Source organism: Rattus rattus, chromosome 5, assembly GCF_011064425.1.
Source record: "Rattus rattus isolate New Zealand chromosome 5, Rrattus_CSIRO_v1, whole genome shotgun sequence".
Taxonomy (NCBI): domain Eukaryota; kingdom Metazoa; phylum Chordata; class Mammalia; order Rodentia; family Muridae; genus Rattus; species Rattus rattus.
Window position 1 is genome coordinate 100,185,865 of NC_046158.1, and position 12,571 is coordinate 100,198,435.

At 45.3% G+C, this 12,571-nt stretch overlaps 1 protein-coding gene across 1 annotated transcript in view; it reads right to left on the minus strand.

Moving 5' to 3' along the window:
• The window catches only part of Spg11 (SPG11 vesicle trafficking associated, spatacsin), a 66,104-nt gene that overhangs the window by 21,608 nt on the left and 31,925 nt on the right, over window positions 1-12,571 (minus strand). Inside the window, exons 18-25 of the mRNA XM_032904086.1 lie at window positions 11,945-12,090; window positions 10,458-10,619; window positions 8,832-8,898; window positions 7,321-7,486; window positions 3,124-3,329; window positions 2,257-2,365; window positions 696-855; window positions 107-358 (exon numbers count right to left, since the gene is read on the minus strand). Coding sequence (XP_032759977.1) covers window positions 107-358; window positions 696-855; window positions 2,257-2,365; window positions 3,124-3,329; window positions 7,321-7,486; window positions 8,832-8,898; window positions 10,458-10,619; window positions 11,945-12,090 — 1,268 coding nt within the window. The remainder of the gene's footprint in view (window positions 1-106; window positions 359-695; window positions 856-2,256; window positions 2,366-3,123; window positions 3,330-7,320; window positions 7,487-8,831; window positions 8,899-10,457; window positions 10,620-11,944; window positions 12,091-12,571) is intronic.

Below are 12,571 nucleotides of genomic sequence, written 5' to 3' on the forward strand. Positions count from 1 at the left end.
CTGACTGGGCCATCAAGCGGGGGGGGGGGCACAAGCGCCCTGTGCAGTGCCCGCTCCTCCGCCTGTCCTGCTGCTTCTGGCTCCTTAGGCGTCTCATGCCCCTCACCTGCATACACGAGGCCAGGACACTGAGGATGGGAACCCGATGTCTCACTGCTTCAGCCAGGAGCCAGCACCAGGAGGCTGACTCATCCGAGCACCGGTGGAGAATTTCAAAGAAATCACTTGTTTCTTTGTTTTTCTGGAGTTCCTGGAGGCAGTTGTCGTCCTGAGAGATGGACCCTGATGACAGTTTCTCAGAAGCCAGCTTCAAGTGACTCTGAAGGACAGGACTGAAATACTGAAGCAGGGTTTCCACCTGGAATGACGATTAGAACACACTCAATGCTTCTTTTCACAGAGTGAGTTTTTACAACCTTTTCCGACTTGTTTGTTATAACATCCAGCTATCTGGCCCAGGGTGGCCTAGAACTTGCAATCCCGCCTCCTCAGTCTCCACAGACTGAAATTACAGACCTTAGTTGGTTGTTTTTAAGGGAATTTGAGTGAATGTCCATGTTCAGCCTAGAATCCTGGAAAGTTGTCCACATCTATTCCAATGATTACCCACTTGCCTGACACTAGGCTAAAGACTCAGCAAATGTGGGTCTCGAGCAGACAATCATGGAGAACGCAGTCCTGGAAGTGTGGTTTACCTCTTCTGGGTGGTAGTTATGGAGTTGGCTGTGAACCAGAAACTGCAGCCAATCATTTGCTTTGGCACATTCTCTAAGGTAGGACACGCTCAGTTTCATATCATGGAGCATGCAGAACTGTAACACTAATGACCACTGGCTGCTGGATTCGCTGGACAACCTATAATTAAAATTAGGAATGGAAAGCAGAAGGAAAAATCATTAAAATATAGCTGTAAGGCAGACAGGCAGAGGCAGGGGATATCTAGAAGTTCAAGGCCAGCCTGGTCTATAGAGGGAGTTCCAGGCCAGGCAGGGCTACATAGTGAGTCCCTGCCTCAAACAATTGAAATAAGTAACTAATGTCTAGCTTTAGCGGGAGCAGAGAGATGACTCGGGGTGAGAGAGTTTACTGCTCCTGCATGCAACCAGATTTGGTTCCCAGCACCCACTTTAGCAGCTTACAACACCCTGCAATTCTAATTCCAGGGAATCAGCATCTTTGGCTTCCATGGGCACCGGGACACATATGTGTGCACCTGTACACACACATATATACACACACAATGCATGTGCATGCACACATACACCTATAATATAGATCTAGTTTTAAAATTTGGAGATCAGCAAAAATTAAATAAATTAACCAGAGCATACCCTCTTTAAAAAAAAAAAAAAAAAAGAAGCAAGCCTGCCCAGTGGTAGCCTTCAATCCCAGCACTCAAGCAGAGACAAGTAGGTCTTTGTGAGTTGGAGGCCAGCCTGGTCTACTATACAATGAGTTCCAAGGGCAGCCAGGGCTACCCAGAGAAACCCTGTCTTAAAAAACCAATACAGCAGCAACAACAACAAAATCCCAAAACAAAACAAACAAACAAAACCCTTTCAACAAGAGTAGGAAGGATCACCGAGTGAGGCTGTGATACAAAAAGTGTAAAAACCATAAACACAGTGTTTAAACATATATGATATTTATTACACTACTTAAAAACAACTAGCCAGACATGGTGGCTCACGCCTTTAATCCCAGCACTCAGGAGGCAGCGGCAGGTGGGTCTGAGTTTGAGGCCAGCCTGGTCTAACAGAGCGAGTTCCAGGACAGCCACGACTACACAGGGAGACCCTGTCTTGAACACCAAACCAAAACAAAAACCCCTGCACCTTCCTCAGGCTGGAGAGTGCGTAGCTCACTGTTCTTGCAGAGAACACTTTCAGTCCCGAGCACCCACGTGGCTCACAACCCTTTGTAACTTTAGTTCCAAAGAATCTGGCCTCTTAGGACGCTGCACTTCTGTGGCACACAGATACACCTTCAGACAAAACACTCAGACACATAAAGTAAAATAAATCTTAAAACCCACCATGTCTCTTGCCTACAAGGCAGAACAGACTTCCGTCTCATCTGGAAGGAATCCAGAGGGAATCCAATGGGTAGCTACTTTCTGTCTGCCCTATGCTGGCTCAGTAAGACCACGGGCTGGAGGGGCTGATGAAAAAGCAGGCTATTTGAAGGAAGAGCAGCCCAACACAGGTTGGTTGGCACAGTTAGGCTTACTAAAGGCTGGGGTTGTGACTCACGAACCTGTTAAAGCCCTGCTGCTCAATGCTGTCCCACACGCCTTCCTCCAAGAGCACGAGCAGCTCCTCTGTGGTTGCCCTGTCACCGTCAGCAAGCTTACACAGCTTCTCAGCTGTAGGAAACACACACAGATGAAAGGCTTAGGTGGGCAGAGCTGCATAGCTCTGTAGCTCGAGCTGAGCAAGATGGACTGTGTAGGCTCAGGTCAGCCTAAGCAGGACAGAACACAGTGGGACCCTATCTCTAAATAACCAAAGACCGAAGAAAAAGCCCAGTGAGATCAAAGTCAGCAAGAGGGAGCATGGGCTGTAAAATCCCCGTGTAACTCATGCTGCTCTCATCCTTAGTGACTATCCTGCCTCCACACCACTATGACCAACTGTAATAGATTTTGTGTGTGTATAATGTGTATATGGGTGCATGAAGTATGCACGTGAGACATGTAATGTATGTATTTGGTGTGTATGTGTGTATGATGTGTATGTGGTATGTATGTGTGTAATGTGTATATGGGTGCGTGTAGTGTGTATGTGTGACATGTAATGTGTGTATGTGGTGTGTAAATGTGTATGTGTATGTGTGGTGTGCATGTGTAATATGTATATGGCTACATGTAATGTATATGTGTGACATGTAATGTGTGTGTGTGGTGTGCATGTATGTGTTCAATAGAAAAAGCCAGACCTGGGTATTTTTGTTAAAAGTAATGAGGCTCAGGGTCATTCAAACCCAACTAAAGTGACTTCTAAGAAAGTGAGATAAATAATACGAACTGTGCATGAAAAGGGGAACTTTCATTTCTGCCTCAGTACTCCAGCCTGCCCCTCATTCCTGTGGACAAACACGTGGCGGAGTGCAAAGGAGCTGTACCCAGAGACTCTCTGATGAAGCTGGGGTGCGCGTCTTCATTTCTACGCCTGGAGCCCAGAACTACGTTTGCCATTTTCAGGTCAACTCTGAGCTTGAGGCTGCTGAGGCCAAGCAATTCTAAGAAGCAGACACAGGCGGCCCCTACCGAAGGGTTGTGGAAGGAGGAGAGCCCTAAGGTATAGGCCTCCTTGCCTACTTGCTGGATCCTAAAAAATAAAGAAATCAAAATTATATCAGCCATAAGCACTATTTCTCGCACTGGCTGGGGACATGGCTCAGTGGGTAAAGAGACCAAGCCCGGCGACATGGTTTGATCTCTCAGACTCACACAGTGGGGAGAAACATCACACAAGCATTGTCCTCTAGGCTAGAGAGACGTGGGCTCAGCAGTCAACAGTGCGCACTGACCTTGTCGGAGACTCGTGCCCACACCAGGCAGCCCTCAATCACCTCTAACTCTAGCCTCAGTGGCCGACATCTCCTCAGGATTCCTACATGCACATGCATTCCTCAGACATAAAAATAAAATCGTTCTTAAAAAGCTGTCCTTTGACTTCCTTAGGAAACTTGATATACACACACACTGACATCACACAGACAAAAACCATATACAGCATACCACACAGGCAAACACATCATGTATAACACACACACACAGGCACACACAGGCACACAAACCATGTACACAGATACACCATATACACCACATATAGAACCCACATACATTATATACGCACAACACAAACCATATACACCATACATCACACACACACACACACACACACACACACACAGTTTTAAGAACTGCTTCTCACCGGGACAAAGGACTGGAACTATGTTAATAACAGGGAGCTTTCTATTTGGTCTTTTGCCCCCTCCTCTCCTTCTGTGTTCATTTGGTTTCCAATGAAACCTTTTATTTTGGGGCACTATAACCCTGTTTTCTTAGATTTACAAGTTCTTTAATTTTTTTTTTTTTTGGTTCTTTTTTTCGGAGCTGGGGACCGAACCCAGGACCTTGTGCTTCCTAGCCAAGTGCTCTACCACTGAGCTAAATCCCCAGCCCCCAAAAGCAGCATTTTTTTTTTTTTTCCAGAGCTGGGGACTGAACCCAGGGCCCTGTGCTTGCTAGGCAAGCGCTCTACCACTGAGCTAAATCCCCAGCCCCTTTTAATTTTTTTAATTGGGAAAATTTAACAAGCATAAAATACGCTACACGTTGGGAATGGCAATACCACAGTTACAGAAATTTTTATTTTTCTTAAGGCAAGTTAGGTATGGACTTGTGGGATAGCTCACTGGTTAAGAGCACTGGTTCCTCTTCCAGAGGTCCTGAGTTCAATTCCCAGCAACCACAACCATCTCTAAAGGGATCTGATGCCCTCTGTGACATGCAGGTGTACATGCAGACAGAACACTCATACATTAAAAAGAGAAAGGAAGGAAGGAAGGAAAGAAGGGAGAGAGAGAGAGAGAAAAGGAAGTTTTTCTCTGGGGAGATGTGGAAGGCCAACAGTAACACTTCCAGTTGACATTACACAGACACTCAAAGACAGACCAGAGTGCCAAGGTCCTTTTTTTTGCTAATTTGGCCACTGTGATCAATATCCCAGATAAATCAAGTTCTAATCACAGGAATTAGGACCATGATGCCATACAAGGCACAAGGATATGCTGTTAGCAGCCTTCCAAGAATGAAGAAGAAGAAAAAAGTCTTAGAAGCAGAATCCTCGCAAAGATGTCACTGCCAAAAAGGATCATGGAAAGACAACACTATCCCGGGTCCCCTGCCCAGCCATCACACATTGTTTAGATAACAAAATGTTCCTCAACATCCAGCTGGACTGATCACACTGGATTTTGCCAGTCAGCATCTGGTGCTCTAGAGCAGAGGTTCTCAGCCTTCCCAATGCTGTGACCCTTTAATACAGCTCCTCACGTTGTAATATCCCAATCGTAAATTATTTTGTTGCCACTTTGTAACTGTAATTTTGCTACTGCTATGAATTGTACTGTAAATATTAGAGATAGATTTGCCAAAGGGATAGCAACCCAGTTTAAGAAACACTGCTCTAAAGGCAAATACAAGCCCCTGGTCCCAGCAGGCCAGCACCACTGCCATCTGTGACTTCACGGACACAGCAGTATTAATGCTTGTGCAGATATGGCCATAATCAGTATCTAATACAGGTGCCTGGTTTCCAAAGCTGTTTCCACAGAATGGCTGAGGTGCAGCTAGAAAACTCGCCTTAGCCAGCGGGGAAATCTGCCTGGAGGATGGCTGTCTTGTCTGTGGCTATGTCAGGAGGATCTAACCAGCCGTGTTTCAAGTGAAGAGACGGCAGATACAGCAATGGCTGTGGTGCCAGGAGCCCCAGGTCAGTGTATTTGGTCAGTCAGGTGGAGGGTGGAGAAGCAAACGTGTGCCATGGAGTGAGCATGGTAATCAGAAGACCATCTGCAGTCACCTCTCCTCTTCTGCCGTGCAGATCCTAGGGATCAAACTTAGGTCGTGAGGCTTGGTGGCAAGCTCCTCTGCCTACTGAGCTGTATTGCTGGCCCTAAATTTACCTTCTCTTAAAGCAGTTACTCATAATCCAAAGTACTATTGCCTCTATCTCTACCCAGAAGACATGAAGAACTTTCAAAAGCTCTGGAACTTGTGATCTAAGACAAGTATGGCATGAACACAAGCTACCAAGAAAATCAATACTATCTTTCTGAGATCAATACTACCTTTAATTTTTGTTTGATATATATGAGTGTTTGTCTTAATGAATGTCTGTGCATTATGTGTTTAGTCACATGGAGACCAGAAAATGCCATGAGAGCCCCTGGAACTGTAGTCACAACTGTGAGCGGCCATGTAGGTGCTTGGAGTCAAACCCAGTTCCTCTGGAAGAGTAGCCAGTGCTCTAACTGCTGAGCCATCTCTACGGCTCTGATGTTGACATCTGAAAGCACAGTTCAGAAGACTCAGATGTATATTTTATACATGTACAAAGTTTTCTAGAAAGCTCTACAAGACATTGCCAATCCTTTAATATGAAGAATTTGAGGCTGGACTTGTGTCTCTAGCTTTCAGCTTTCTGAACGACTGAACCATGAGACTGTACAACTAAGGCAAAGTTTAAGATGCATCTCTGTGTTGCTATAACAGAAACACACTTAGCTGCCAATTACATCAAACACTTCTCCCCATTCTGTATGCAGTGGGGTAAAGACAGCTCGTGGATACCAAGTGCACACCTGCAGAATCGCTCTGCCCTGCCCCTGGAGACCGAGCAGCTGCCGTGTGCTCTGAACACGCTCTTTCCATTAGCAAATACTATACACAACAAAGCCAAAAACTGGAAAGAAGAAAGAAAAGGGGCACAATGGAGACCACAAAGTCACCATTCCAATACAATCTTCTGTTTCCGCCTGCCTCAGTAACCTCTGGGGCTGCGTGAAGTCTGAACCTCAGACCCGTCTATTGCTTAGCCCTCCTCAGAGAAGCCCTCCTGGCACTCGACGTCAGTTTATCACTGAGATGCATAACTGACCAACCTGCAGAGAGTGAGAGACTTCAGAGCGCTCAGGCCCCAACTAGGACATCTATGTCACAGCCCTCTTTTGAGAACCACGGGTGATGGATGACTTCAGGAGAACAGGTTTTCCAGATACAGCAGGGCAGGAACACATACAAACTCACAGACCAGCATAAACTCAAGCTTGGAGGAGGGGAGTCCAGCTGAAGGAGCTATGCCATGTGACTGCTGCATTTCCTTCAGCTGAGGGGGCTCAGTCAACACTAAGTGCACTCAGCTGAGGGAGGGAACACAGACAGCATATGAATATGAAGCTGGGTGAGTAGGAAGGTAGGGATCGGGGAGGAACTGAGGTAAGGGGTGAGTGATCTAAACACAGCACGTGAAACTCTCACAGAACACATTTAAAACAAAGCAAGGCGGGCTGGAGAGATGGCTCAGCGGTTAAGAGCACCGACTGCTCTTCCAGAGGTCCTGAGTTCAATTCCCAGCAACCACATGGTGGCTCACAACCATCTGTAAAAAGATCCGATGCCCTCTTCTGGTGTGACTGAAGATAGCTACAGTGTACTCATATATAATAAGTGAATAAATCTTTAAACAAACAAACAAACAAATCCATCAGTGAAACAGGCACACGCTTTTTGAATAGGCTCCCATCACTTACAGCTGCTTGGGAGTCTTACTCTTGATTAACTCCTGGACCAGAAAGGTGCCGAAGGCGAAGGATGGGCGTCCGTGTTGTAAGTAGTACGCGTAGCTCAGCTGCTCCACCACGGCGTATTTACTCACCAGGTCAGGACTGGAGAAGTGTGGGAGCTGACCGGCCGCATCTAGGGGAAGGGGAAGCCTCTCAGTCCCGCACGTTCAAACCGCACGTGCAATGCTTAGCTCTTCCACAGCAAAACTGCCTGCTATAGTCACTCTATACACTGTATGAGGCATATATAGGACTTTCAATGTATAAAACATACACAAGATTCATTTCTATTGCTTAGGCTATGGCTCAGTGCTAAAGCACTTGGTTAGAAAAGTCATTTTTAGGTAGTCAGTAAGTTTGATACACACCTACTATATGTCAAACATTGAGGTACTCCCATGAGCACACATAGAATGAATTTTAACATTACAAGCAAGGAAAGAGGCTTCATATATGATATTGAACACTAGGAACTCAGAAAAATCCTTATGTCCTACAGAGGATGGCAGTGTGTATGGACCTGGTATCCAGTGAATGAGAGCCTTAAAACACTTTGTCTTGGGCTGGAGCGATGGCTCAGTGGTTAAGAGCACTGACTGCTCTTCCAGAGGTCCTGAGTTCAAGTCCCAGTAACCACAGGGTGGCTGACAACCATCTGTAATGAGATCTGATGCCTTCTTCTGGTGTGTCTGAAGACAGCTACCGTGTACTCACACACATAAAATAAATAAATCTTTAAAAAACAAAAACCACCTTATCTCAGGGCAGAGGCTGGAGCTCGGTTGTAAAGTGCGTGTCTCACATGCAGAAAGCCTTGGATTTCATTCCCAGGACCACATGAGTCAGGTGTGATGGAAAACTCATGTGAGCCCAGCAGTAGGGAGGCACAGGCAGGAGGATTAGATATCCAAGGTCAGTCTAAATGAAATGGCAGGTTCAAGACCAGCCAGGGCTGTACAAGACCCTGTCTTCCTTCTTCACAGCACAGGACACTACTATTCACCTTATTTTAAAGGAAACTGATGAAAAGGGTAAACAAGTGCTCAAGGTCAGGCAGCCATTACAAGGTGGGGCCATCATTCATTGGCTGTCACCACCAACACTCAATACTTGGGACGCTAGAGGCAAGCTGGGCTTCTGAAAAGGAAGAGCCACAGAGAGGCTCAGATCTGCTCCCCAGCATACACCGTGCTAGGAGCTGAATAACCAATTCTCACTTACATGTTCTCAATTACTCTCCAGCAAAGTGTCTTTTATTACAATAGAAAGCACTGGAAAGGGGTTGGGGATTTAGCTCAGTGGTAGAGCACTTGCCTAGCAAAGCCGCAAGGCCCTGGGTTCCGGTCCCCAGCTCCAAAAAAAAAAAAAAAAGAAGAAAAAAAAAAAAAGCACTGGAAAAAAGGGGTTGACTGTGTATATAAAAACTTCTACTCTCAGTATCACCTAATGCTTCCAAAGCAAAACCACTCAGGACTTACCTCCGATAGCTAGAGTGTTGGCAGACTGCCAGCCAAACAGTCTGCTGGGATCAAAGGGTGGCAAGGACTGAAAAAGAGGAAAAACGATCAGACTCCGAACATTACTGACCCTAAAACAAATAGACGAAACAAAGGCAGACCTCCAGGGGTGACTCACTGCTTACACCTTTGGTAGAATGTTTGCATACAAGACCCTAATTTGATCCCCAGAACCAAACACAATTAAATGTTCTTGCTCTGAACATAAACTCTTTGAACATAGTGTCTTCTCACCCCCAAAAAGACGAGAGCACGAGGCATCTCCACAGGAGATCACTCAAGGCTGACCTCTTCCCTGCACATAATAGGCTCACGTGGACACCTGCACGCCCAGGCAGACACTGCCACGTGAACACAGAAGTGTGCACACAGAGCTACCTGGGCACAGGCATGATGGTAAGCGCCCACAGGCCCAGCGTCCAGGAGGCTGAGACAAGAGGATCACTTATGCACAAGACCTAAGAGGTCAGTCTGGAACATAGCAAGACACTGCTTTAAAATAAACAAACAACTAGGTGCGTTGCACACTCATCATCTCGGCACTGAGGCAGTAGAGGAGGAGGATCAGGAGTTCAAAGCCATCCTAGACTACATAGTGAGTTTGTGGGCTGTGTAAAACAAAACAAAATAAAATTATTTAAGTCAATTTGAAAAATGAATAAAGAATGATGTGAAATGGTTTGTGTTTGAACTTGATTCAAATGCTATACAAACAAGGGACTGCCTACACTTTTGATCCTAGCACTTGAGACACTGAGACAGGAGGATCACTACGTTGAGCCAAATCTGGGCTAAGCACTATCGCACTGAAGCATCTAATTCATTCAGATGCTATGCACAGTGTTATCTGCATGGCACAGACCACAAGACCAGAATGTGAAGCCACCATGAGGTCATTTTCTTCAGGAATTTTTCTTTTAAGATTTTGAGTATGCGAATGTTGTGTCTGTGTGTATGTCTGCACACCGCTTGTGTGTCTAGAATCTGTGGAGCCCAGAAGAGGGCAGCAGATCCCTTGGAATTGGAGTTACAGGTGGTTGTGAGTTGCCATGAGGATGCTAAGAATCAAACCCAGGTTCTCTGGAAAAACATCCAGTGCTCTTAACCACTACATCATAGCCCATTCTTTGGGAATCTTCACAGAAAACTGACCTCGAGAGCCCACTGAGTGGTGTGACAGACTTGCCCTGTAGCACGGTTGCTAATTTCACAGCACTGCAGAAACAAGCAGCCCTGGTTCATCTGTGAACCACACTTTCAAGCAGATTAGTCCATCCCGAGAATTTGGATTTCATATCTCCAAAGAACAACTCAACTTCTGTTGGACTGAAGATACATGAACATGGATGTAATAAAGAAAGCCTGCTGAACTGAGATATGGGCGAAGATGCTTCTAATCTGGACCCTGAATAGGCTTCAAAGGGCCTGAAAATCCCTCTGAAACAGAAGCAAACCACAGGTTTCCTTCCGGGCATAGGCACATAGCGCCATTCTTCTTCGCCACGATTCCTTATTCTGTGTTCACTGCTCTCTGTTTTTCTCCCTTGTGGCCAATACACGTAAGAACCAGTTCTCTAAACGCAGTACCTGGATGAGGTGGTAGAGTGTAATATCAGAGGGCAGAATACTAGGAGCAGTGCACTGTGGGAAGAGTGCGGCTTTGAGCTTTGGGTAAGGCGTTAAGGCCATCTTCAGTAGCTGGGGGTCCACTTTCTTCAAACAGTTCTCGCTGTCTTCATGCTGAATGACCTATGCAAGGAGACACATGACACTGGGGAGGATCTTGGACAGTACACACTTTGAGATTTAAAGACTGTCACTTCAGAAGATGCCTCTGAAGCAGCACTGGGAAAGTGGCCCCTGCTCCAGGATGGAGTGGCTGCCTGCCTCTGGGCTACATCAAGCCTTAGCTCCCTGCAGGGTTAGGAAGAGAACCAGATCTGTTGTTTTCAAGCCCTATGCCATTTGAAAAAATAGCCATCAATAGTAAAATGCTTATAACATTTATATTTCACGTTCATTAATATCATAAGATATTCACATATTAATATCACACATGGACACATATATTACATTATCATGGGGGTGCATGCATAAAATCTCAGTACTTGGGAGCCAGGACACTCACTAAGAATGCACAACCAGTATGGGTTAGACAGGGAGTTTATAGGCCAACTTGGACTATACAGTGAACCTGCCTCAGAAACAAAACAAAACAAAACAAAACAAAACAAATCAAATCAAATAGCCAAGTGTGGTGGCCCATGCCTTTAATCCCAACATTCTGCAGGCAGAAGCCAGCTGATTTCTGTGAGGTCAGCCTGGTCTGCATACGAAATTTCAGGGCAGCCAGAGTTATATAGTAAGACCCTCTCTCAAAAAACGAAATTAAAAAACCAATAAATAAGTAAATACTATTTATATAAATAAATATAAAAATAAAAAACAAACAAATAAGTAAATGAAACTATCAACTGTAAGTGAAGGGAGAGGATTCCTAGCCCTTTCTTCTGACCTGCTGTGTTCTAAGGCTAGTCTGACAGGTGACAGCCCTTACCCACTAAGGCGCTTGGTCGTGTGACTGCACTGCAGCAATCTAAGGGCTAATTACCACCAGGAAAGAACTGCTGAGAGAGATGTTAGCAGTGTTCTCCCTCTATCCAGTCACCGTGTCTCCAAAATGCAGGGAGGCGCACCCCCACGTGGTCCCTCAAGGGAGTTTATAGGGAAAGCTAAAACTTATGCTTTAAACTTTCTAGAAGGGTAAATAGCTAAGATGTGCCACAAGCCACAGACCTAAAATACACTTACTGCCGGAAGTAACCAGACTCTGACTCCACCCTGGAGTTAGAGACTTACACAAAGGGACAGCAACTCTCTGGCATGCACTAATTCCACTCTAGCTCAGGACACACAGCTGTGAAATTCACTTGTTTCATACTAAACCAATGTAATGGCACACTTGATATCAGTCACACTTTTAACACCAACTGAGACTTACACAAGCCGGATTATCTGTGATGAGTTTAAAACCAACCCTATTTCTCCACAATAATGTCAAGTGTTGCCCGTACCTGGCTGACGCCCCCAGGAGCATACATGGTGGTAGCAAGAGCCAAGAGGGTGTGTCCTTCCAACAGCATGCTGCTCACACTGGCTTGATTGGTGGGAATGGAAATCTGAGCATTTGCAAGGCTGGCCTGAAAGATCAGTTTGGGATCTGAAAGTAAAAGGGATAACCACTAGATCAAGACATATAATCCTATGAAAGAGATGTTTAAGTCTATCCACAGTAAGAAGGCTTCCTCAGTTTGAAAGCATTGAAAAGACATGGTGTGTAAGCGTGTGTGTGTGTGTGTGTGTGGGGGGGGTTGTTCACCTTCATAAAAACAAAGAAAATGTAAAGGTAATAAAGAATCAGGAGATAAAAATCAACAAGTGATTTCAAAAACAAAACAGAAACATCCAGTGTCACTGTTTTTGGTCAGTGTATATTGAACACGGGGCAAAGTTACAAGCTCACTGAACAGCACTGTGGCCTGACAATGAAACCCTTCAACAGCCTTTGACTAGTAATTTTATATGTAGAAACCTGCAGAGACGAAAGCGTTTATCTGAAACAAAGGCAACAGGTTTATGGTAAGATATATTCAAAACCATTATTTATAATAAGAAAAAATGCAAATATGAGCTCATTTGAT